The sequence below is a fragment of the Oncorhynchus clarkii genome, chromosome 28, assembly GCF_045791955.1.
Source record: "Oncorhynchus clarkii lewisi isolate Uvic-CL-2024 chromosome 28, UVic_Ocla_1.0, whole genome shotgun sequence".
In the NCBI taxonomy this organism is placed as follows: Eukaryota; Metazoa; Chordata; class Actinopteri; order Salmoniformes; family Salmonidae; genus Oncorhynchus; species Oncorhynchus clarkii.
Window position 1 is genome coordinate 7,477,132 of NC_092174.1, and position 26,191 is coordinate 7,503,322.

General features: G+C 41.4%; 1 protein-coding gene across 1 annotated transcript in view; it reads left to right on the forward strand.

Annotated features, from left to right (window-relative positions):
• Positions 1-25,046, forward strand: part of LOC139386923 (ATP-dependent zinc metalloprotease YME1L1-like) — a 46,535-nt gene extending 21,489 nt beyond the window's left edge. The window contains exons 4-18 of the mRNA XM_071132810.1: positions 3,986-4,084; positions 6,388-6,494; positions 6,689-6,839; positions 7,264-7,347; positions 8,117-8,287; positions 12,605-12,757; positions 12,972-13,119; positions 13,497-13,525; positions 14,168-14,293; positions 14,925-15,080; positions 18,360-18,511; positions 18,799-18,925; positions 20,654-20,727; positions 22,257-22,343; positions 24,773-25,046. Coding sequence (XP_070988911.1) covers positions 3,986-4,084; positions 6,388-6,494; positions 6,689-6,839; positions 7,264-7,347; positions 8,117-8,287; positions 12,605-12,757; positions 12,972-13,119; positions 13,497-13,525; positions 14,168-14,293; positions 14,925-15,080; positions 18,360-18,511; positions 18,799-18,925; positions 20,654-20,727; positions 22,257-22,343; positions 24,773-24,916 — 1,808 coding nt within the window. The 3' untranslated portion in view covers positions 24,917-25,046. The remainder of the gene's footprint in view (positions 1-3,985; positions 4,085-6,387; positions 6,495-6,688; positions 6,840-7,263; positions 7,348-8,116; positions 8,288-12,604; positions 12,758-12,971; positions 13,120-13,496; positions 13,526-14,167; positions 14,294-14,924; positions 15,081-18,359; positions 18,512-18,798; positions 18,926-20,653; positions 20,728-22,256; positions 22,344-24,772) is intronic.
• The last annotated feature ends 1,145 nt before the right edge of the window (positions 25,047-26,191 follow it).

Sequence of the window (26,191 nt, forward strand, 5' to 3'; positions counted from 1 at the left end):
GCATTTGGCACACAGTTCGGACACTCATCAGTTCTGCACAAGACATGCAAAAACAGAGGCTGGGAAACACACAGTATTAAATAGAGCCATGCCCATGACTACATGTAACTCTCTGCCACCCAAGGTAACTCAAGCTAGCAAAAAAAAACTGTTAAAGAAATGGATAAAAGAACACCTTGGGGACTGTGAATGGGCACATTTTTATTCTGAACAAAAATATAAACGCAAATGTGTTGGCCCTATGTTTCATAAATTGTTTCATAAATTGAAAAAGATCCCAGAATTTATTCATATGCACAAAACGCTTGTTTCTCTCAAATTTTGTGCACAAATTTGTGACTGGTTTCAGGAAACTAGGCGTATGTCACGCGTCACTACCTCACAGGACAGCCATTTGAACGTAAACTTTTTAAAATTGTATTATTGCGTTTTTTTTTGTGGCAGAAATGTCTTCTGGAACATGTAAACTTTCATGTGCCTTAGTAACAAACTTGTATGCCATCTGTAAATACAAATAAAATTGTTAAATTACTAGCCTAGTTGGTTTAGCCACGGAATAAGACAGGAACCTTCCCACTAGTCATGATTGGCTGAGGTAATGGCTGGGCTGGACATGCCGAGAGATGAGTTCGGATTGGTCTGCCATGTAGCACGCTTCTGTCTGTAACATGAGCTGGTCAGTATGTGTAGGCAGGGGCGCAACTTTGGTTTTAGAAGTGGGGGGACATAATTATTATAACTATTGAAATATTTTATCCTGTCGGATAAACACTCCAAACAGCCTACCCAGCCGCTCTGAGGTGTTTGCATGGTCCTAAAGCACATCATTGCCTCGTTTTGTATCACATTCCAATTATAAAACTGGTGGGAGCAAAAATGCAATTTAAGAATGTGGGGTGGACATGTCCCCCCAGTGAAAGTTGTGCCCCTGACATTGTCAGTTAAAGTATATGGTCATTATTTGAACTGGCTAACTAGCTAACTTAACATTAGCTAGCCAATAAGCTAAAAGTGAACCAAAACAAGTTGCTTTTCATTTTTAAATGGGTGGGTTTATTGGTGTTATGCTATTTTGGACCACCAGAAAGCTGATGTCATGCAGCCTGTAGTTTTTGTGTTGTACCTTTTCATAACGACAACGACAAGTTTGATGTCGGACGACAATATAATGTTTAGGATGTCACTGCGACAACTGTCGATTAGATATAGTATAAACCAGCCTTTAGTCTTGAATTCTTTGGTTGTTTAGTACATGGCCTCACATGTGAATCCTCAGAGATGGGTGGGGCTAACTTAAGAGGGTGTGAATGATGCTGAATGGGTGTAGACAAAGAAGAGCTCTCCAGTAGGTTTACCAAAACATTCAATGGCCATTTTCTCAAGTAAGGTTACAAGTTCCTCAATTGTAGTGTATATGATATACCATTTTGTAGCTCAAAGTCTATACTTTTATCCAGTGTTACAAATTTTTTTTTGCTACATAAGATCTAATCGAGCCGGTCGGTCACATTTGTTTACATCCCTGTTAGTGAGCATTTCTCCTTTGCCAAGATAATCAATCCACCTGACACATTTGGCATATCAAGAAGCTGATTAAACAGCATGATCATTACACATGTGCACCTTGTGCTGGGGACAATAAAAGGCCACTCTAAAATGTACAGTTTTGTCGCAAAACACAATGCCACAGATGTCGCATGTTTTGTGGGAGCGTGCAATTGGCATGCTGACCAGAGCTGTTGCCAGATAATTTAATGTTAATTTCTATACCATAAGCTGTCTCCAATACGTCCACCCAGCCTCACAACCGCAGACCATGTGTATCCACGCCAGTCCAGGATCTCCACATCCAGCTTTTTCACCTGCGGAATGGTCTGAGAATGGCCATCCGGACAGCTGATGAAACTGTGGGTTTGCACAACCGAAGAATTTCTGCCCAAACTGCCAGAAACTGTTTCAGGGACGCTGGAGAAGTGTGCTCTTCATAAATGAATCCCGGTGTCAACATTAACGGCCAAACGGCGTTGCGCGGGTGAGTGATTTGCTGATGTCAACGTTGTGAACAGAGTGCCCCATGGTGGCGGGGGGGTTATTGTATGGGCAGGCGTAATCTACGGACAACGAACACAATTGCATTTTATCTATGGCAATTTGAATGCACAGCGATACCGTGACAAGATCCTGAGGCTCATTGTCGTGCCATTCATCTGCCACCATTCAAATCAAATCAAACTTTATTGGTTATATACATATGGTTAGCAAATGTTAATGCGAGTGTAGTGAAATGCTTGTGCCTCTAGTTCTGACCTTGCAGTAATATCTAACAAGTAATCTAACAATTTCACAACAACTACCTTATACACACAAGTGTAAAGGAATAAATAAGAATATGTACAGCTGAAGTGAGAAGTTTACATACACTTAGGTTGGAGTCATTAAAACTAGTTTTTCAACCACTCCACAAACTTCTTGTTAACAAAGTATAGTTTTGGCAAGTCGGTTAGGCATCTACTTTGTGCATGACACAAGTAATGTTTCCAACAATTGTTTAAAGACAGATTATTTCACTTATAATTCACTGTATCACAATTCCAGTGGGTCAGAAGTTTACATACACTAAGTTGATTGTGCCTTTAAACAGCTTGGAAAATTCCAGAAAATTATGTCATGGCTTTAGAAGCTTCTGATAGGCTATTTTAATATAATTTGAGTCAACTGGAGGTGTACCTGTGGATATATTTCAAGGCCTACCTTCAAACTCAGTGCCTCTTTGCTAGACATCATGGGAAAATCAATAAAAATCAGCCAAGACTTCAGAAAAAAAGTTGTAGACCTCCACAAGTCTGGTTCATCCTTGGGAGCAATTTCCAAACGCCTGTACAAACAATACTACGCAGGTATAAACACCATGGGAACACGCAGCTGCCATACCGCTCAGGAAGGCGCTGTCTGTGTGGGTGGACCATTTCAGTATGTCTGTGATGTGTACGCCGAGGAACTTAATACTTTCCACCTTCTCCAATACTCTCCCCTCGAAGTGGATAAGGGGGTGCTCCCTCTGCTGTTTCCTGAAATCCAAGATCATCTCCTTTGTTTTGTTGACGTTGCGTGTGAGGTTATTTCCCAGACACCACTCTTCGAGGGCCCTCACCTCCTCCTTGTCGGCCGTCTCGTCGTTGTTGGTAATCAAGCAAAAATGTCCCAGTTCTTCCATGGCCTGCATACTAACCAGACATGTCATCCATTGAGCATGTTTGGGATGCTCTGGATTGATGTGTACGACAGTGTGTTCCAGTTGCCACCAATATCCAGCAAATTCACACAGCCATTGAAGAGGAGTGGGACAACATTCTGCAGGCCACAATCAATAGCCAGATCAACTCTATGCTTAGGAGATGTCACACTGTATGAGGCAAATAGCGGCCACACCAGATACGGACTAGTTTTCGGATCCACACCCCTACGTTTTTTAAGGTATCTGTGACCAACAGCTGCATATCTGTGTTCCCAGTCATGTGAAATCCATAGATTAGGGCCTAATGAGTTTATTTCAATTTATTGATTTTCTTATATGAACTGTAACTCAGTAAAATCTTTGACATTGTTGCATGCTGAGTTTATATTTTTGTTCAGTATATGTGTGTATATATAAATTCTAATAAAATTTGCATTGTGTTGTATTATGTAGTGTTTTGTGTATATATATATATTTTTTTGTGTGTGTTTTGTTTACTGTTTGGGCCCCCCGTAATTGGGGATCCTAATAAAATATAAAATACCAAAAATGCATGTTTTTGCATAGCACCGATTTGCTGTATTTTATGGAATTAATTGTGTATCGTTTATATGAACACATTTATTTTAAGACAGAGAATCACGAATATGTGGTTATAAATGTAACTAAATCCTAAGAGGATTGTCTGAAGTGAAGAAGACCATTTGGGTTGAATATGTACATCCAACTCTCCTTATACTGTCTTTCTAGGGTTCTTTGGTGGCAAAATTGGCATTGACTCCCCTGTTTTCTGCAGACAGATCCCCTCACCTCTTCAATCCATTTTCACAGAGCTCCACTACTGGCCAGGTAACAGAAATTCATTCTATTCTATAATCTATTTAAGCTTAAAGTGCTCGATGCAGTTACTTGACTTGCTGACTGATAATATGCTTAAATTACTTATTTTATTAATTTCCCAACGTTTTGTAAGTCAGAGCACAAAAGACTAGCCATTCTAGGCTTCTGTTTAATAAACATGTCTCTGGCTTCATCCACTGGTCATCTGCGTCATTACATCACATTCTTGTCTCCTCTTTGCCACCTCACGTCAAGGGGGCGGTCCTTAGGTCCTTAGAAAAGCTGCTCTTCCGGTCCAAACCTCCCGATTCACTCAAACTGAAAAATAAATAAGTAATTTTGTGTGGAAGTCAAAAAGTATATATATATATATTTTATGTCGGAGACAGACAAGCACATCAGTAGAACCAAGAAAAAAGTAAAATGTTCAGAGTGCATCTCCCCTTGTCGATAAGGTGGACACACACTGTTTTAAATGGCCAAAATGTTGATTTAGACTTTCACAAATTTCACACATTTTGACTCACTTATGTCATGATATTTTGGCTAGATGTTCCTAAAACTAGACATATAAAGCAGGGTTCATCAACTAGTGGACCGATTTTTAAATGTTTTTATTGAGAGGATGGTCAGGGGGGGAACTTAATTATGAATAATTTGTAGACTCCAAGAAGCCCAAACAGATACAACATTTGACTAAGCATAATCATTTCAAATCTTTCATACATTTTGTGTATCATCACATACTGTATATCTCTCTATTAGATGTGGGAATACTTTAGGACAGATTTCCAAAATTGAAATCACTTGGAGCTGATTTGCTGGTGTTTTTACTGTCTTATGTCCAACAATCCAAATAATAATAATAAAACAGTTCCATTTGTTTTTCTCAGAAAACTTTGGGGGCCAAATAAAATCACTCGCAGGGCAATTTTTGTTTACAAATTATTTCAATTAAAAAATGTTTTCTGAGCAAAATAATAATAATAATTTTAGAGAGATATCTGCCAGTTAGTTGGGGAAGGCTTGTTAATTCACATGTCATGAATTCACTATGATATCATAATATTCAGCCTGGTCTCATAGATTAGATGTAACATAGTACATGTAAATCCGGGACACTGAAATTAGTACGATATGTTATGGTTACTTTGGTGGGCTCCCGAGTGGCACAGCGGTCTAAGCCACTGCACCTCAGTGTTAGAGGCATCACTACAGACCCTGGTTCGATTCCAGGCTGTATCACATCCGCATGTGATTGGGAGTCCCATAGGGCAGCGCACAATTGGCCCAGCATCGTCCGGGTTAGGGTTTGGCCAGGGTAGGCTGTCATTGTAAATAAGAATTTGTTCTTAACTGACTTTCCTAGTTAAATAAATAAAAACATAATGATAAGACAGATGGTTACTTAATGCAAAGTAGTTTGGTTGATCGGGGTTGGTGGGTGGACATATAATGGATGGACAACTTTAGCATTTTGGCTAATTAGAAACTTTTCAACTACTTACTACTTTTTTCTACTTTGCAGCTACTTAGCTACTTTGAAACGACTTAGCATGTTAGCTAACCCTTCCCCTAACCTTAACCCTTTTAGCTAACCCTACCCCTATCTGCAACCCCTTTAACCTAACTCCTAAGCTTAACCTTAACCCTAACCCCTAGTCTAGCTAACGTTAGCCAGCTAACTAGAATTCATAAGATATCATATGTTTTGCAAATTCATAACATACTGTGTAATACGAATTGTAATTCGTAACATCTCATACTATATCATATCTTATGAATTATTTTTTGGGGGGCAGGTAGCCTAGTTGTCAGAGCGTTGGACTTGTAACCGAAAGGTTGCAAAATCAAATCCCCGAGCTGACAAGCTAAAAATATGTCGTTCTGCCCCTGAACAAGTCAGTTAACCCACTGTTCCTAGGCCGTTATTGAAAATAAGAATTTGTTCTTAACTGACTTGCCTAGTTAAATAAAGGTAAAATAAAAAATACATAATGGGTGATGGACATCCACAAATTAATACATACCATACAAATCGCTCTGAGACCAGGTTGTCATATTTGTATTTGATTGATTTATACTTTTATTATGTACTAGATCATATGGTTTGAAAAGTAGTTTTTTTCCTCAAACATAAATAAACAATTCCAGGTGAAAGCCAAAGTTCATAGCAGGATGTTTGTTATATTGTTTTACAATCACTCTCCCATATGAGTGAACGCATGAAGTGCATTCAAATTTACCAAACATCTTATAAATGTATAGTTTGATTTTCTATATGTTAAACATACGTGTGCCCTTGTTTCCAGTGTGGGTCCAAAGCCGAGGCTTTAAAACTCTAAGGAAACACAAGCGACTGCAGGCAGGCTTTGAGCGTCCCATGGAACCAGATGGCTTTACCCCATCTTTTATGAAGGTGAGACCCCGGTTTGTCTGTACTCTGTCACTCTATGGAAAGAGTACTTGGGTCATGTTCATTATGTCACATCATACCAAAATGTGTTAAAATGTTTTACAACAGAAAACAAAAACAAGCATTTCCTCATTAGACAAGGAAGGATCGTACCTTCCATGCATTGTAAACATCTATGACTCTGTTGTCTCATGGAGGGCCTCCTGACGCGTGATAAGGGGATGGAGGTGGAAACCTTGGACAAGCTCCTGAAGAGCAAGAACATTCCAGATGGGCAGCAAGATTCTTTTAAGACAGGGTTTGCCGAGGGATTCCTAAAATCCCAGGCGCTGACACAGCGCAAACAAGGCAAGTGTATACACACACACACACACAACGCTACAGAACACCACACTACACAATAAGACCAGGGCCATGCCATGCACACTGAGACACAACATGGCTAAACATTTTAAGATGGAATACCAAAACGCAGTTCTCAGTGGACAAGCTCAGGTAGTATCTCCTTCGTTTCACAACATTGTCTCTTGTTTCTTTCCTTCTAAATATGAACTAGGTCTGCGTTGCCTCCCATAATGTTGGCTGTTAGCGGATTCAGAAAATGAAAGTCTACTCTCCTTGCAGTGAGCATTAAATTACCAACATTTCAGCCCACAGGCCTCGAAGGCCTGCATTGATAATTAAACGCTCACTGCAGCAAGAGATAAGTGTTGTCAACTTACATTTTTCTTGAAAGCGGATTGAAACACACATTCTCTCCCCTTCTCTGCAGATTCTCTGAGGAGGACGAGGTTTATACTGCTGGTCCTGCTGCTGGTGGGACTCTACGGCCTCTCCAAGACCCCCTTCCTATCGGGTAAAGGCTCCTTTTTCATTTTATCAAGCTCAAAGACCTTCACTCTGGCATGCAGCTTGGTGTGTACTCTGGCATGCAGCTTGGTGTGTACTTTTTAAAGGAAAACTCCACCCAAAAACTATTGGTATACAGAAATAACCCCATATGATGCAAAATGCATCAAATTATGCAAAATGCATCATACAGGGATGATTTATTTTTAAAGTTACATATCTTGAAACTTGATTGCAGACAAGCAAAACATTTTGGGCCTATGTCAACAATGGATGAATGAAACAAATACCAAAGGTTTTGGGGTGGCATTTTACTTTAAAGCCACAATCTGGAGTTTGCGTTTCAGCCCAACTGCACTCCTCACTGCAGAGGGATGGGCCTGGAGAAGTGTAACCACTGTCAACTTCATATGCAGTCCATGAGAGTGACATGATGGTTTATGAAGCAGTATATTGTCTGTTTAAAGTTCCATTCTTCATAAATAAATGGGCAGCCTATATAATGTATTTAAATGGCAATTGAACAACCTCCCAGATTGAGCCTTAACTTTTTGCTGATGCATTCAAATTTGCTGAGCATTCTTTTTGTGTGTCAATTCGGATGATGAGTAATCGAGAACTTGATGTGATGCTAAGTGTTTCCATCAATTTACTTTACTGAATGCTTCTTAAAAAACAGTGATTTTGTTGGCAAAAAAAACAAACTAACCATAGCTAAGAATGTGTTTGCATCCGAGCAGTGTGATTTCGAACCTTAATCTAACCATTCTGGACAGTGCGATTCCGAACCACATCAGGCCTGGACTCGGTGGACCCTGTCCAGATGAAGAACGTGACATTTGAGCACGTCAAGGGGGTAGAGGAGGCCAAGAACGAGCTGCAGGAGGTGGTGGAGTTCCTCCGGAGCCCAGAGAAGTTCACTGTCCTCGGAGGGAGACTGCCGAAAGGTGCAGCAGACCACTGAGCTGTTTTATAATAAGAATATATTCCATTTAGCAGACTCTTTTATCGAAAGCAACTTAGTTAGTCATCCTTGCATACATGTTATGGTCTTTAGTTGATCAGGATTGTGTTCTTTAGGCACCAAACAAGAAAAACATTTACAGAAAGGACTACCTGGATTTGTTCAATAAGAAAGGCTCACATTTGTTTTCCGTTGCAAAACATTTCGAAAAAAAATTGTTCTGTGTCCTAATGAACAAGACCCAGGTTTAGACTGACTGAACAATGCTGAATTCAAGAAGTTGCTTAGGCAGGCAGCCAGGCACACTATCTTCCTCTGATGGAAGATGAAAATGAAGAGGTAGGGTTTCAGGGGCTAACACATAAACCACATGCATACGACACATACAGTACCAGTCAAAAGCTTTGACACGCCTACTCATTCATGGGTTTTCTTTATTTTTGACTATTTTCTACATTGTAGAATAATAGTGAAGACATCAAAACTATGAAATAACACATATGGAATCATGTAGTAACCTGGACTAAAAAGCATGTTTAATGGAGGATCCCCATTGAAAGCATTGAACGTGCTGAGTTATATACAGAGTTAGATTTTCTATATATTTATATATGACTGATTCACAGGGCACGGATGACATACTACAGAATAGGACACTCACCTCCTCTTTTGTTGTAGGTAAATCTGAACCAGCCAATGAGCGAACAAAGGCCAGCCAGTAGCAAACACCACAGTGATAGGGGACAGGTGAAAAGGACTTTGGAAAACCAAAAAGACCCCTTATCATTTCTGTCATCCGTGCTGACATTAAAGAGTAGCCAACAGAACGCAATGCACTTCTCTTGTTTATCATTACACATTTTCAACCCCTCCTCTTAAATGTGTACATGTTTCAAGATATTAGATTAAAGTCAACTATTTTAACTATTATTAATAATAGTTAGACAGAAGCACATACATTTCTTGCTAGGGATAAGGCGTCATCTTGTCTAGCCTGAGAAAGTGATCTTGTCTGAGAATGAGCACCCAGAATTTAGACCATCAAACTATGAAATAACACATATGGAATCATGTAGTAACCACGACATTGTTAAACAAATCAAAATATATTTCATATGTGAGATTCGTCAAAGTAGCCATCCTTTGCCTTGATGACTACTTTGCACACTCTTTGCATTCTCAACCAGTTTAACCAGGTAGTCACCTGGAATAAATGTCAATTAACACGTGTGCCTTGTTAAAAGTTAATTTATGGAATTTCCTTCAGTGAGTCCCCATTTGAGCCAATCAGTTTAGTTTTGACAAGGTAGGGGTGGTATACAGAAGATAGCCCTATTTGGTAAAAGACCAAGTCCATATTGTGGCAAGAACAGCTCAAATAAGCAAAGAGAAACGACAGTCCATCATTAGTTTAAGACATGAAGGCCAGTCAATCCGGGAAAATTTCAAGAACTTTTAAAGTTTCTTTAAGTGCAGTCGCAAAAACCATGAAGCGCTATGATGAAACTGGCTCTCATGAGGACCGCCACAGGAAAGGAAGACACAGATTTACCTCTGCTGCAGAGGATAAGTTCGTTAGAGTTACCAGCCCAAATAAATGCTTCACAGAGTTCAAGTAACAGACACATTTAATCAACTGTTCAGAGGAGACTGCTTGAATCAGGCCTTCATGGTTGAATTGCTGCAAAGAAACCACTACTAAAGGACACCAATAAGAAGAGACTTGCTTGGGCCAAGAAACATGAGCAATGGACGTTAGATGGTGGAAATTTGTCCTTTGGTCTCCGTCCAAATTTGAGATTTTTGGTTCCAACCGCTGTGTCTTTGGGATGCAGAGTAGGTGAACGGATGATCTCTGCATATGTGGTTCCCACCATGAAGCATGGAGGAGGAGGTGTGATGGTGTGTGGGTGCTTTGCTGGTGACACTCAATGATTTATTTAGAATTCAAGTCACACTTAACCAGCATGGCTACCACAACATTCTCCAGCGATACGCCATCCCATCTGGATTGTGCTTAGTGGGACTATAATTTGTTTTTAAACAGGACAATGACCCACCACACCTCCAGGCTGTGTAAGGGCTATTTGACCAAGAAGGAGAGTGATGGAGTGCTGCATCAGATGACCTGACCGTCATTCTCCCAACCTCAAACCAATTGGGATGAGTTGGACTGCAGAGTGAAGGAAAAGCAGCCAACAAGTGCTGAGCATATGTGGGAACTCCTTCAAGATAGTTGGAAAAGCATTCCAGGTGAAGCTGGTTGAGAGAATGCCAAGAGTGTGCAAAGCTGTCATCAAGGCAAGGGTGGCTACTTTGAAGAATCTAAAATATATTTTGATCTTTTTGGTTACTACATGATGGCATATGTGTTATTTCATAGCTCTGATGTCTTCACTATTATTCTACAATGTAGAAAATAGTAAAAATAAAGAACAACTCTTGAATGAGTAGTTGTGTCCAAACGTTTGACTGGTACTGTACATACATGCGTGCGTACGTACATACATACATACATACATACATACATACATACATACATACATACATACAGTGGGGAGAACAAGTATTTCATACACTGACGATTTTGCAGGTTTTCCTACTTACAATGCATGTATAGCTCTGTATTTTTTATCATAGGTACACTTCAACTGTGAGAGGCGGAATCTAAAACAAAAATCCAGAAAATCACATTGTATGATTTTTAAGTAATTAATTAGCATTTTATTGCATGACATAAGTATTTGATCACCTACCAACCAGTAAGAATTACGGCTCTCACAGACCTGTTAGTTTTTCTTTCTTTAAGAAGCCTTCCTGTTCTCCACTCATTACCTGTATTAACTGCACCTGTTTGAACTCGTTACCTGTATAAAAGACACCTGTCCACACACTCAATCGAACAGACTCCAACCTCTCCACAATGGCCAAGACCAAAGAGCTGTGTAAGGACATCAGGGATAAAATTGCAGACCTGCACAAGGCTGGGATGGGCTACAGGACAATAGGCAAGCAGCTTGGTGAGAAGGCAACAACTGTTGGTGCAATTATTAGAAAATGGAAGAAGTTCAAGATGACAGTCAATCACCCTCGGTCTGGGGCTCCATGCAAGATCTTACCTCGTGGGGCATCAATGATCATGAGGAAAGTGAGGGATCAGCCCAGAACTACACAGCAGGACCTGGTCAATGACCTGAAGAGAGCTGGGACCACAGTCTCAAAGAACACCATTAGTAACACACTACGCCGTCATGGATTAAAATCATGCAGCGCACGCAAGGTCCCCCTGCTCAAGCCAGCGCATGTCCAGGCCCGTCTGAAGTTTGCCAATGACCATCTGGATGATCCAGAGAAGGAATGGGAGAAGGTCATGTGGTCTGATGAGACAAAAATAGAGCTTGAAACAGGTTGAAACATCATTCTTTGGGATGCTTTTCTGCAAAGGGGACAGGACGACTGCACCGTATTGAGGGGAGGTTGGATGGGGCCAAGTTTCGCAATATCTTGGCCAACAACCTCCTTCCCTCAGTAAGAGCATTGAAGATGGGTCGTGGCTGGGTCTTCCAGCATGACAACGACCCGAAACACACAGCCAGGGCAACTAAGGAGTAGCTCCGTAAGAAGCATCTCAAGGTCCTGGAGTGGCCTAGCCAGTCTCCAGACCTGAACCCAATAGAAAATCTTTGGAGGGAGCTGAAAGTCCGTATTGCCCAGCGACAGCCTCGAAACCTGAAGGGTCTGGAGAAGGTCTGTATGGAGGAGTGGGCCAAAATCCCTGCTGCAGTGTGTGCAAACCTGGTCAAGAACTTCAGGAAACGTATGATCTCTGTAATTGCAAACAAAGGTTTCTGTACCAAATATTAAGTTCTGCTTTTCTGATGTATCAAATACTTATGTCATGCAATAACATGCAAATGAATTACTTAGAAATCATACAATGTGATTTTCTGGATTTTGTTTTAGATTCTGCCTTTCACAGTTGATGTGTACCTATGATAAAAATGACAGACCTCTACATGCTTTGTAAGTAGGAAAACCTGCAAAATCGGCAGTGTACCAAATATATGTTCTCCCCACTGTACTTACATACATACATACATACACACACACACTCTCATCATATGCTGCTGCTACTCTGTTATTTATTCTTACTCTTATCCATTCTGATGGCTAGTCACTTTATCTCACAGCTAGTTACATATCTTATTGTTTACTTCCACATTGGATTTCAGTCTTTTATACAGTAATACAATATTAATAATTTATAGTTGTTTATAGCTTGTGCACTCTCTCTCTGTAGGGATCTTGCTGGTTGGCCCCCCTGGCACTGGGAAGACTCTGTTGGCCAGAGCCGTAGCTGGAGAGGCCGACGTCCCCTTCTATTACGCCACCGGTTCGGAATTTGATGAGATGTTTGTGGGGGTTGGAGCCAGTCGCATCAGGAACCTCTTCAGTGAGTCCCATCTCATCTTCAAGTCTCACCCTATTCCTGGCTTCCAACCCTGAACCTAATAATGTACTTTTCTCAGTTTAAAAAAAAGTTTTTTACCCAAACCTGGTTGCGAAAATGTTTACAAGCTAGATGATATTGTGTCATAATTGATCAACCATATGTTTGAAACCCTGCCCTAGACAACCCAATCTCTCTATACATTACTTGTCTGCAGGGGAAGCTAAAGCCAACGCCCCATGCGTGATTTTCATTGACGAGTTGGACAGCGTCGGAGGGAAGAGAATCGAGTCTCCCATGCACCCTTACTCCAGACAGACCATCAACCAGCTACTGGCTGAGATGGACGGGTATGTTTTTAATGTGTTCTTCTGGGTTCTGTTCAATGACAGTATACACTACCATTCAAAGTTTGGGGTCACTTAGAAATGTCCTTGTTTTTGAAAGAAAAACACTTTTTTTTGGTCCATTAAAATAACATCAAATTGATCAGAAATACAGTGTAGACATGTTAATGTTGTAACTGACTATTGTAGCTGGAAACGGCAGATTTTTAAAAAAATATATTTTTATGGAATATCTACATATGCGTGAAGAGGCCCATTATCAGCAACCATCACTCTTGTGTTCCAATGGCACGTTGTGTTAGCTAATCCAAGTTTATCATTTTAAAAGACTAATTGATCATTTAAACCCTTGTCCTGATTTAAAGAAGCAATAACACTCGCCTTCGTTACACTAGTTCAGTATCTGGAGCGTCACTATTTGTGGGTTCGATTACAGGCTACAAATCGCCAGAAACAAAGACCTTTCTTCTGTAACTCGTAAGTCTATTCTTGTTATGCGAAATGAAGGCTATTCCATGCGAGAAATTGCGAAGAAACTGAAGATCTCGTACAACGCTGTGTACTACTCCCTTTACAGAACAGCGCAAACTGGCTCTAACCAGAATAGAAAGAGGGGTGGGAGGCCCCGGTGCACAACTGAGCAAGAGGACAAGTACATTAGACGGTCTAGTTGGAGAAACAGACGCCTCACACGTCCTCACCTGGCAGCTTCATTAACTAGTACCCACAAATTCCATAAAAAATCTGCTGTTTTCAGCTACAATAGTCAATGTCTACACTGTATTTCTGATCAATTTGATGTTATTTTAATGGACAAAAAAATAGCTTTTCTTTTAAAAACAATGAAATTAATAAGGGACCCCAAAATGTTGTGTGTGTATATCTTTAAAACTGAGTGAAATAGAGATTTTCTACCTGAATTTGTCCAATAAGAACACAGATTATTTGTTGCAAAATGTATTGCACTGTTGTGCCATACTGAACACTACCGTGGTGTAGCACCGCTGTTACTTTCTGTGGGGAGAAACCTGACTTCCCTTAACCTTGTCAAGTTTGTCGCCCGCAGGTTCAAACCAAAGCGCTCTGATTAGGCCGGGACGTTTTGACATGCAGGTCACTGTCTCCAAACCAGACGTGAAAGGACGCACAGAAATCCTCAACTGGTATTTAAGGAAGATCAAAGTAGACCCTGGTACGTGAGCAACATCCATTTTTTATTTATTTTTTATTTATTGAACCTTTATTTAAGTAGGCAAATTCTTATTTACAATGACGGCCTACACCGGCTATATGAGAATCTGTAGTGGTAACATGCTAATAGATTATATTGTTGTTTTGTGCTCCCGAGTGGCGCAGCGGTCTAAGGCACTGCATCTCAGTGCTAGAGGCGTCACTACAGACCCAGGTTTAATTCCAGGCTGTATCACAACCGGCCGTGATTGGGAGTCCCATAGGGCGGCGCACAATTGGCCCAGCGTCGTTAGGGTTTGGCCAGGGTAGGTCGTCATTGTAAATAAGAATTTATTCTTAACTGGCTTGCCTAGTTAAATAAAGGTTCAATTAAAAAACTAAAAATAGACTATGGCTACTTGCAAATGGCTACATTTTTAAATAGACTACGGTGACATGCCATTTGGATACATGCTAATAGAATATGGCTACAAGCTAAAGGCTACCAACTAAAAGACAATGGTTATAAAATAATCTGCACTGGCAACATGCTAAATAGACTATGGCTACATGCTAATAGATTGCTATATGAGAATCTGCAGTGGTAACATGCTAGTAAGTCACACTGTAGTTGACCTGGCTTCCTCATGCAGACATCGAGGCTGGGATCATCGCCAGGGGCACAGTGGGCTTCTCTGGGGCCGACCTGGAGAACCTGGTGAACCAGGCAGCTCTGAAAGCGGCGGTGGATGGCAAAAACATGGTGACCCTCAGAGAGCTGGAGTTTGCCAAGGACAAGATCCTCATGGGTGAGCACTGCTGTAGGAATAGGGAGAAAATAGAAATATACCCCCTTAATCACAAATCTGCCCTTACCCCTAGGCACTTGTTTAGATCTGAGAGGATTAGATAAGTGTAATCTATATGGTGGTAGCCCGTCTTAGGCCAAGTGGAATTGGCACCGTATTGCCTACACCTTACATGGAACCAAAACCGGCTGCGCGCAAGCGCCATCGTGCATAAATGTATTTTGTCCACCCACACCAAACGCGATCACGACACGCAGGTTAAAATATCAAAACAAACTCTGAACCAATTACATTAATTTGGGGACAGGTCAAAAAGCATTAAACCTTATGGCAATTTAGCTACCTTGCACTTGCTAGCTAATTTGTCCTCTTTAGCTAGCTTGCTGTTGCTTGCTAATTTGTTCTGGGATATAAACATTGAGTTGTTATTTTACCTAAATGCACAAGGTCCTCTACTCTGATAATTAATCCACACATAAAACAGTCAACCAAATCATTTCTAGACATCTCTCCTCCTAGGCTTTTTCTTCTCTTGACTTTATATTGCGATTGGCAAATTTCATAAATGAGGTGCATTTCCGCCACCGACCTCGTTCGTCTTTCAGTCACCCACCTTGGTATAACCAATGAGGAGATGGGAGAGGCAGGACTTGTAGCGCGATCCGCGTCAGAAATAGAACTGACTTCTATTTTTTCCCTTGGCAACGCAGACGCTCGTTGGCGCACTCGAGCAGTGTGGGTGCAATAATTGAATAACATAGATTTCTACATTTATTTTGCAAAGCTTGCGCACGTGACACGAGCGGTGTAGTCAGCCTGTTGGCCTCGGAAACCCAAGCTTCTCAGAGGAAGGTCTGAAATTGTTTTCAAAAGTCTTCAACCACCTTGCCATAGACTCACTGCTGTCCAGCAAATGGTACCGGATCATCGGTTCTCGGACCAGCAGGCTCTGAAGCGGCATCTAACTCCATGCCAAAAGACTGCTAAATAGCCATAAGACTGCTAAATAGTTAATTAAATGGTTACACTGACTATTTTCGTTGACCCTATCTTGCACAGACTCTATGCACAGTCACAAGACTATACAGTTGAAGTTGGAAGTTTACATACACCTTAGCCAAATACATTTAAATTCAGTTTTTTACAATTCCTGACATTTAATCCAAGTAAAAAGTCCTTGTTTTTTTAGGTCAGTTAGGATCACCACTTTATTTTAAGAAGGTGACATGTCAGAATAATTTATTTCAGCTATTATTTCTTTCATCACATTCCCAGTGGGTAACAAGTTTACATGCACTCAATTAGTATTTGGTAGCATTGCCTTTAAATTCTTTAACTTGGGTCAAACGTTTCGAGTAGCCTTCCACAATAAGTTGGGTGAATTTTGTCCCATTCCTCCTAACAGAGCTGGTGTAACTGAGTCAGGTTTGAGGCCTCCTTGCTCGCACACACTTTTTCAGTTCTGTCCACACATTTTCTATAGGATTGAGGTTGGGGCTTTGTGATGGCCACTCCAATACCTTGACTTTGTTGTCCTTAAGCCATTTTGCCACATCATCAGAAATATCTTATTTACATAAGTATTCAGACCCTTTGCTATCAGACTCGAAATTGAGCTCAGGTGCATCCTGTTTCCATTGCTCATCCTTGATGTTTCTACCACTTGATTTGGAAAGGCACACACCTGTCTATATAAGGTGCCACAGTTGACAGTGCATGTCAGAACAAAAACCAAGCCATGAGATCGAAGGAATTATCCGTAGCCCCCCCGAGACAGAATTGTGTCGAGGCACAGATCTGGGGAAGGGTACATAAAACATGTCTGCAGCATTGAAGATCCAAGAACACAGTGGCCTCCATCATTCTTAAATGAAAGAAGTTTGGAACCACCAAGACTCTTCCTAAAGCTGGCCGCCCAGCCAAACTGAGAAATTGAGGGAGAAGGGCCTTGGTCAGGGAGGTGACCAAGAACCCGATGGTCACTCTGACAGAGCACCAGAGTTCCTCTGTGGAGGAGGGAGAATCTTCCAGAAGGACAACAATCTCTGCAGCACTCCACCAATCATGCCTTTATGGTGGAGTGGCCAGACGGAAGCCACTCCTCAGTAACCATGAAAAACATGGTCTGATGAAACCAAGCTTGAACTCTTTGGCCTGAATGCCAAGCGTCACGTCTGGAGGAAACCTGGCACCATTCCTACGGTAAAGCGTGGGTGTGGCAGCATCATGCTGTGGGGATGTTTTTCAGCAGCAGGGACTGGGAGACATGTCAGGATCAAGGGAAAGATGAACGGAGCAAAATACAGAGAGATCCTTGATGAAAACCTGCATCAGAGCGCTCAGGACCTCAGACTGGGGCAAAGGTTCACCTTCCAACAGGACAACGAACCTAAGCACACAGCCAAGATGACGCAGGAGTGGCTTCGGGACAAGTCTCTGAATATCCTTGAGTGGCCCAGCTAGGGCCCGGACTTGAACCTGATCAAACATCTCTGGAGAGACCTGAAAATAGCTGTGCAGCGACGCTACCCATCCAACCTGGCAAACCTTGTGAGGATCTGCAGAGAAGAATGGTAGAAACTCCCCAAGTACAGGTGTGCCGAGCTTGTAGCATTATACCCAAGAAGACTCGGCTGTTACCGCTGCCAAAGGTGCTTCAACAAAGTACTTAGTATTTTAGAATACGGCTGCAACGTAACAAAATGTGGAAGAAGTCAAGGGGTCTGAATACTTTCCGAATGCACTCCATGTGTCCAAAATCGACATACTTTATATCTCTTTTATTCGTCCTAAGTTTACACTGAAAACATTTTTTCCATCCCATTTATTGTTACTATTATTATATTTTTTTACTGTTTGGACATAGGCCCCCGAAAAAACACTTAGGCGGCCCGTCAAATACTTTTCTATGTAGAAACAACCATGTAAGATACAAAATGAATTCCGCATTGCCTATTAAAAGCGAGACACGGACCAAAGAAGAAAAAAAACTACAAGTAAACAGAAGGAAATGCCGCTCCTAATTGGAAACAGCGTTTCTACTTAGAGCCAATCAAATGTGGGCGCTGGATGCCACTGACTCTGACCACTCCCATTCAAAATATAAATCCAAACCTGAATTGTGCCCAGACTTCCAATAGTTGAGTGAACGAGATGGGACTACATACACCTATACAATCCTCTCGGACCTTCCTATGGGTTTATTTGGCATTCAGGGACCGAATGGCTTCGAGCAGGAAATCAAGTGATTTATCTCTATCCATCTCTTCCCTCCCACAGGCCCAGAGAGGAGGAGTGTGGAAATTGACAAGAAGAACAAGGAGATCACAGCGTACCATGAGTCTGGCCACGCTATCGTGGCGTACTACACCAAGGACGCCATGCCCATCAATAAGGCCACCATCATGCCCAGAGGTCCTTCCCTGGGTCATGTAAGTAGGACTGGAAATAGGGAAATTGAAATGTATAGGAAACAAGATGGGTAGGGAACACAACATGGTTAGACTCATTTTTTACTGGTTTCTTACACCAAAATAAACCACGTTTTTTTCGGGAATCTGTTCTGCTGGGCATGCCAATATAATAATGCTTAATTCCCCCTGGGTTTATGTCTTGCAAATGAAATCATTGTTTTTTATGTTTTTAGAATCGTCAAATTGAAGTGGTTGGTTCCGTTCGCTGCCAGGCCTCACTCCTCTTCCCCCACTGTCCATCCTAGGTGTCTATGCTCCCGGAGGATGACCGCTGGAGCGAGACGCGTGCTCAGCTGCTGGCCCAGATGGATGTCAGCATGGGAGGCCGCGTGGCAGAGGAAATCATATTTGGCAATGAGTTCATTACCACTGGTATGCAGGGGGATGTAGAGTTGGAGTAGGAGGGCAATTAGAGAACACAGTTACAGTATACACCTAGCACAGTACTGTAGAACAATAAGAATTTTCCAGAAAACGGGATGGTGCATTCCGGGGTCGTGATATGCCGGGTTAAGTGATATGACATGCTATTCTATAAAAGAATTTCTCCGTAATTAGTATCACCTGATTGAGCTAATCATGTAAATGTAATTACCTAGAGAGTCGGGCACCACAAAATAATATTTATAGAGGTTATCTTCCGTATAAACTCTTAAAGACCTAGTAATAGTTTACATCAATAGCAGTCAATATTAATTGTCACCTTAATTCAGTCTCATCTGAAAGTTGTAAATTCTTAGTTATCTGCACAAACCCTGGCTAACAATTTGAATCAGCAATACAAAATTGGGTTTAATTATTTATTTACTAAATACCTAACTAATCACACAGAATTACACATACACATAATTAAATCATAGCTTGATTACAAATTACGTCATAAAGGAAAACGTCCCTAGCGGGCGGAACAGATATGACAGCTTGTTACACAAAAGAAAAGGGGCTGGGTTGAGTGAAGGAGCGGGAAGACTGAGGAACACAGGGAAGAAGCTGTGCTATCGTAAATACAGTATCTTATGCATTCTAAATTACCGCCCATTTGGAAAAGGAAAATGCAATAAATATTTATTCTGAGCTGCGCTTCGGTAGGTTGGTGGTAGATGGAAAGCCGTGTTGCCAAGCCGAGTCCTTTGAAGAATGTCTCTGGTTGTCAATTGGATACGTTGTAGTAACGTCGTTGTCTGTTCCTTTCTAACCTGTGTTTGCAGCTGCGGTTGCTAACTCAACGGCTAGGAGGTATCACTTCTGTAGTGAATAAGAGTTCAAAGTTCATACCATTCGCAACCAAAACTCACGCTGATGTTGGCTTCGTTCTGTAGTTATTATCTGAACCATTCTGACATAGGACCGTCCTACATCCCCGGAACAGGAAGTTCTATTGTCGTCAAGGCTTTATATAGGAAGGGAGAACAGGGGTGTTTCATAGTTACAACCTCTGTCTCTTCACGTGGGTGGGCCACTGAGTGAGCAGCCCTATCTTATGAAAACCCACATCTCCCATTTTAGAAGCTAAAATCACATTTCATCCCATCACAAATAATGTAATATTCAAACATTTAAATTGAACAACAATTCCATGTGAATCAGAACTCTGATGTGTAGAATTTCCACTGTAGAGTTTGTCATCTTATCATTGATGAGAATGTCTCAGATGACAACCGAACTGACATCATATTCATTAAGTACCACCGCATATGTTCAATTGTTCGGATTACCTACGGATGTTCCCAGAATCTCTGTTATCCAAGGGTTTTGCAAATGTAACCTCAGTAGGGTAGGGGTAATCCTGGCATCCAAATGTAAAATAAATAACATTCAAGTTTTAGTGATTGATGATGTGGTCATCAATGTTATATATCCAATGTTATTTATTTTACACTTTTATCCAAAGTGACTTACAGAATTGTGGAACATTGACAGTGACACATATGTTTTCAGTATATGTGACCCATGCAGGAATCGAACCCAGGTCCTTACTGTTGCCAGCACCATGCTCTGACTCACTGAGCCGTTGGTATCTTTTATTCCGTTAATAATCTTCCAAGAGTCCAAGACTAAACAAAATATATGAAATACATGTTCATCTTGTTTTTTTTTTAGGGGCATCAAGTGACTTTGATGCTGCCACCAAAATTGCAAGAATGATGGTGACCAGATTTGGAATGTGTGAGAGGGTAAGAGGAAATTAATTAATATCTTATACTGCATGAGCAAAGGTCTGCTGTTTGTGTTGTATGCCCGGTAATACTTACTACCTAGTGTGGAACCTTCATAAAGATCTATCTCTGTTTCTCAATTCAATGAGCTTCATTGGCATAAATGGTAACCACCCTATGTTGCAGCACTACATACAGTGCATTCGGAAAGTATTCAGACCCCTTCCCCTTTTCCACATGTTATGGAATGTCCTTATCAATCTACACACAATAACCAATAATGACAAAGTGAAAACACGTTTTTAGAAAAAAATAAAAATTTAAAAATACCTTATTTACATAAGTATTCAGACCCTTTGCTATGAGACTCAAAATTGAGATCAGGTGCATCCGGTTTCCATTAATCATCCTTGAGATGTTTTTACAACTTCATTGGAGTCCACCTGTGGTAAATTCAATTGATTGGACATGATTTGGAAAGGCACACACCAGTCTGTATAAGGTCCCCCAGTTGACAGTTCATGTCAGATCAAAAACCAAGCCACGAGGTCGACGGAATTATCCGTAGCTCCCGAGACAGAATTGTGTCTAGGCACAGATCTGGGGAAGGGTACATAAAACATGTCTGCAGCATTGAAGGTGCCCAAGAACACAGTGGCCTCCATCATTCTTAAATGGAATACGTTTAGAACCACCAAGACGGTTCCTAGAGCTGGCCTCCTGGCCAAACTGAGCAATAGGGGGAGAGACAATACAGATGTGCCAAGCTTGTTGCACCATACCCAAGAAGATTTGAGGCTGTAATCGCTGCAAAAGGTGCTTCAACAAAGTACTGAGTAAAGGGTCTGAATACTTATGTATGTGATATTTCTGTTTTTTCATTTTAAATGTATACATTTGCAAAAATGTCTAAACCTGTTCTTGCTTTGTCGTTATGGGGTGTAGGTTGATGGGGGAGGGGGGGTGGGACAATTTGATTAATGTGGAAAAAGTCAAGGTCTGAATACTTTCCGAATGCACTGTATATATTGTGACAGTATATCTTTCTCTTTTTAAATTTTTTTATTTATTTTTTTACCCCCTTTTCTCCCCAATTTCATGGTATCCAATTGTTAGTAATTACTATCTTGTCTCATCGCTACAACTCCCGAACGGGCTCGGGAGAAAGCCATGCGTCCTCCGAAACACAACCCAACCAAGCCGCACTGCTTCTTAACACAGCGCCTCCAATCCGGAAGCCAGCCACACCAATGTGTCGGAGGAAACACCGTGCACCTGGCTACCTTGGTTAGCGCGCACTGCGCACGGCCCGCCACAGGAGTCGCTGGTGTGCGATGAGACAAGGATATCCCTACCGGCCAAACCCTCCCTAACCCGGATGATGCTAGGCCAAATGTGCGTCGCCCCACGGACCTCCCAGTCGCGGCCGGCTGCGACAGAGCCTGGGCGCGAACCCAGAGTCTCTGGTGGCACAGCTAGCACCCAGGAGGCCAGCATATCTTTCTCACTCACTCACTCACTCACACTCTCTCTCACCTGTGTTGTAGCTGGGTGTCATGACCTATGCCGACCAAACGAAACAGAGCCCGGAGACACAGGCTGCCATCGAACATGAAGTCAGGATACTTTTAAAGGTAAGTTTCCACATACATCGTCCTTCCAAGGCCCTGATTTGGTGCTCTTTGGCTTGTGGTTGCATCACCGCCTGGTATGGCAACTGCTCGGCATCTGACCGCAAGGCGCTACAGAGGGTAGTGCGTACGGCCCAGTACATCACTGGGGCCAAGCTTCCTACTGTCCAGGACCTCTATACCAGGCGGTGTCAGAGGAAGGCCCTAAAAATTGTCAGACTCCAGCCACTGTAGTCATAGACTGTTTTCTCTGCTACCCCACAGCAAGTGCTACTGGAGCGTCAAGTCTAGGTCCTTAACAGCTTCTATCACCAAGCCATAAGACTGCTGAACAGTTAATCAAATGGCTACCCGGACTATTTTCATTGGCAACCCCCCCCCCCCCCCTCTTTTTACGATGCTGCTACTCTCTGTTTATTATCTATGCATAGTCACTTTACCCCTACCTACATGTACATACCTCAATTACCTCGACTAACCTGTACCCCGCATATTGACGGTACTTGTACCCCAAGTATATAGCCTCATTATAGTTATTTTATAGTGTAACTCTTTTTTTATTTTACTGTAGTTTATTTAGCAAATATTTTCTTAACTCATATTTTTCTTAAAACTGCATTGAGGGTAAAGGGCTTGTAAGTAATCATTTCACGGTAAGGTTGTTGTATTTGCACTTGTTGTATTTGGCGCAAGTGACAAATAACATTTGATTTACAGAAATTAATTCAACCCCTTGTCCATTATCTTCTGTCAGATGGCATCATTCTAACAGGACACGCAATTGCCATGAACCATCTATAGTGGAACTCATCTCTAAAAATTGAGATGTTGCTTACCCGCTTAACACTAGTTCCTAATTCTGAAAATCATTCTGCTCTCCGAAGCTATGACGCACTGGCTATTACAGCAAACCATGCTCGATCAGATGAGCAAACGTGCTCCAGCTAGCATCCTAGTGCTAGCTTGTTTGAATGGCCTTTACGGTAGCCAGTTTGACAGGTTGTTGATAAAGTTATGGGTCTTTTCTCATAAATCAGTATGTATTGGACTATGACAGCTGGCACTGTGCCTCGCTAGTACTTTGTAACATTTGGCCAGCGCAATAACGTTGCAGCTAGAGCAGTCAGCTGTGCTGAAGAACTCGGCGCCCTAATCACAGCTAACATAACATACATTTGAAGTCGTAAGTTTACATACACCTTAGCCAAATACATTTAAACTCAGTTTTTCACAATTCCTGACATTTAATCCTAAAAAAAATTCCCTTTCTTAGGTCATTTAGGATCACCACTTTATTTTAAGAATGTGAAATGTCAGAATAATAGTAGAGTGATTTTATTTCAGCTTTTATTTCTTTCATCACATTCCCAGTGGGTCAGAAGTTTACATGCACTCGATTAGTATTTGGTAGCATTGCCTTTAAATTGTTGAACTTGGGTCACACGTTTTGGGTAGCCTTCCACAAGCTTCCCACAATAAGTTGGGTGAATTTTGGCCCATTCCTCCTGACAGAACTTGCTGACTGGTTGGCTTTAACAGCAGGGGTTAATATGCCTGTCTGACATCAGATTCATTTTTTTTTTACTTTTGGAATGCCATCTCTCCTGTACCCTATAGAATGGACGGTGTCCAGATGAGAAATTCACTTTCTGAGCCAGGCAAAATCACTCATCAGTGTCATTATCATTTGTATATCCAAGTAAATGCCAATAGAAAGCAAACTAAAATGTGGCTAGTTTACTGTTATTCCATGTGCTATGTTTGACGTGACTGTTAGCTGAAGTTGGCTAGCTAGCAAGTGACAAGAACGTTAGTCAGCCTGCATAGCAAACATTTTTGTTAGAACGGACGAACAGACCTTTTGCATAACAACAGAATTAACGACTGGTTGCATCTGTGGCAACATGCCCAAAACAACAAACCGATATTTGACCAGACTGGTGGTAGAATGATATTGGTGGAAGAATCAAAATCAATTAAAATATGTAATTCGTTGTTAGTTTAATATGTTAACTGTTTTATAAAACCTACAAGGCATGCAAGATCGCGTGCATACAGTCACAGATGAATACAGTCACAGGTAAATGGGTTGACTGGCTCTTCGTTTCGTGTCGGGCGCCATTTACCTGTGACTGTATTAATCACATAGCACGGCCTCTTATGCCTTAGCGCTTAAATATTAGATACAGGTTTATATATATATATTTTTACTCTGACTCATTTGAGGATGAAAGGGGGTTCAGTGGACGATGTCACCTTGGTAACATTTTCGAATGTTAGGGCAGCATATTGTGGTCATATGTATTTTTAGCTGTCCCATGAGTGTTTGCGAACTATCAGACAGATCAGTGCAGACAGCTGGTGTGAGACAATGCCCCTAGCTGTGTCAAAATAATTTCCTGACTTTTCTGGTGGTTTGTGTGATCCTCCAGGATTCGTACGAGCGGGCCAGGGCGCTCCTCAAGTCTCACGCCAAGGAGCACAAGAACCTGGCCACCGCCCTGCTGCAGTACGAGACGCTGGATGCCAAAGAGATCAAGATGGTACTGGAGGGCAAGGCCCTAGAGATCAGATGAGACCTCAAGGGTGGAGGCGTCACTCTGTTTATTTGGGGAGATCGGGATGGGGTGGGGAGTGGAGACAAAATATGGCTGTGGATTTAGGGTAGGGAAGCGTAGGAACTGTTGGGACTGGCTTTTTGGAAGGTGTTGGAACATAAATATATGAAAATCAAGGTTTCAAGATAGGATCATTTTTTTATGTCAAATATGTACACAAACTACACACAGTCTTATCTTCCTGTTAATGTCTGGATAGTTGTTAGGATCCTTATTGTCGCTAAAAAAGGAGGATTGTGGGATTTCCCTTCAAATTGGTAGGGGCAGTCAGCAGTTGCTGCATCCATTTTTGGATTTATAAATTAATAATATGTTCCTATTTGATTCTTGAAGAATATAACTTATAAATGCCTCGTGTTTAGTTCAACTGTCGTACCCCATCAGAACCCAAAATATAAGCTTGTATTAAGCCAATGTTTGTAAACAAACTAAATGTAAACAAACACTGTAAAGCCTAAAAATTGCCAGATTTACACATTTAGTTTTTAGTTTGAATGTATCCCATTGTCATATGACCTCTTTTTCAATGTACCCTGTCGTGTGTGTGTGTGTGTGTGCACATGTGTATGTGTTGAATGTTTTATGGCTAGTAAGTCCAAGTCCAGTGAGTCCATGCCCTGGCTCCTCAGAATTGTCTCTACCTGAGACTGTCAATCATGTATTTGTAATAAGGAATCTGATTCCCCCTAAATAGTCAAACAACTTTTCCCAGGTTTACCAATATTCCCAGGTTTGTCTGAGCCGTGTGTGCTAGTTGCCGTTTCAAAGGTGGCCTTTTGGGAATGTACATGTACCCGGAGTAGGGACTCTTTTGGACTTGAGCCACAATTCAAATGTGTCTTAGCACTTTGGTCAGTCTGAACACTTACTCTATGTATTTATGTTATCAAATATGTCAATGCTGTGTGTGTATATATAGATGGAAGGGAGTGCTGCTGTGCTTTGAAATTATGCTTTTATTCACTTCATACTCAACGTTGGCAAATTAAGCTGCGACAGGCCATTGGATCCTCTGTTTTTGGATCAGATTAGTCCATCTATTTACTATGAAATAACTTAAAGTTATCTGGTTTCTAGGTCTAAACAATTGTAACAGTTAAACCTAAGAGACCCTACAACTCCTCATATCCTGGTTCACTCCCCACTACTGTTGTGTACTCTCTATTCACATCTGATCACAGCTGTCTCTCTAGCATTACTTGAGTAGATCTGTGAATCTGTTTTTTTACATTT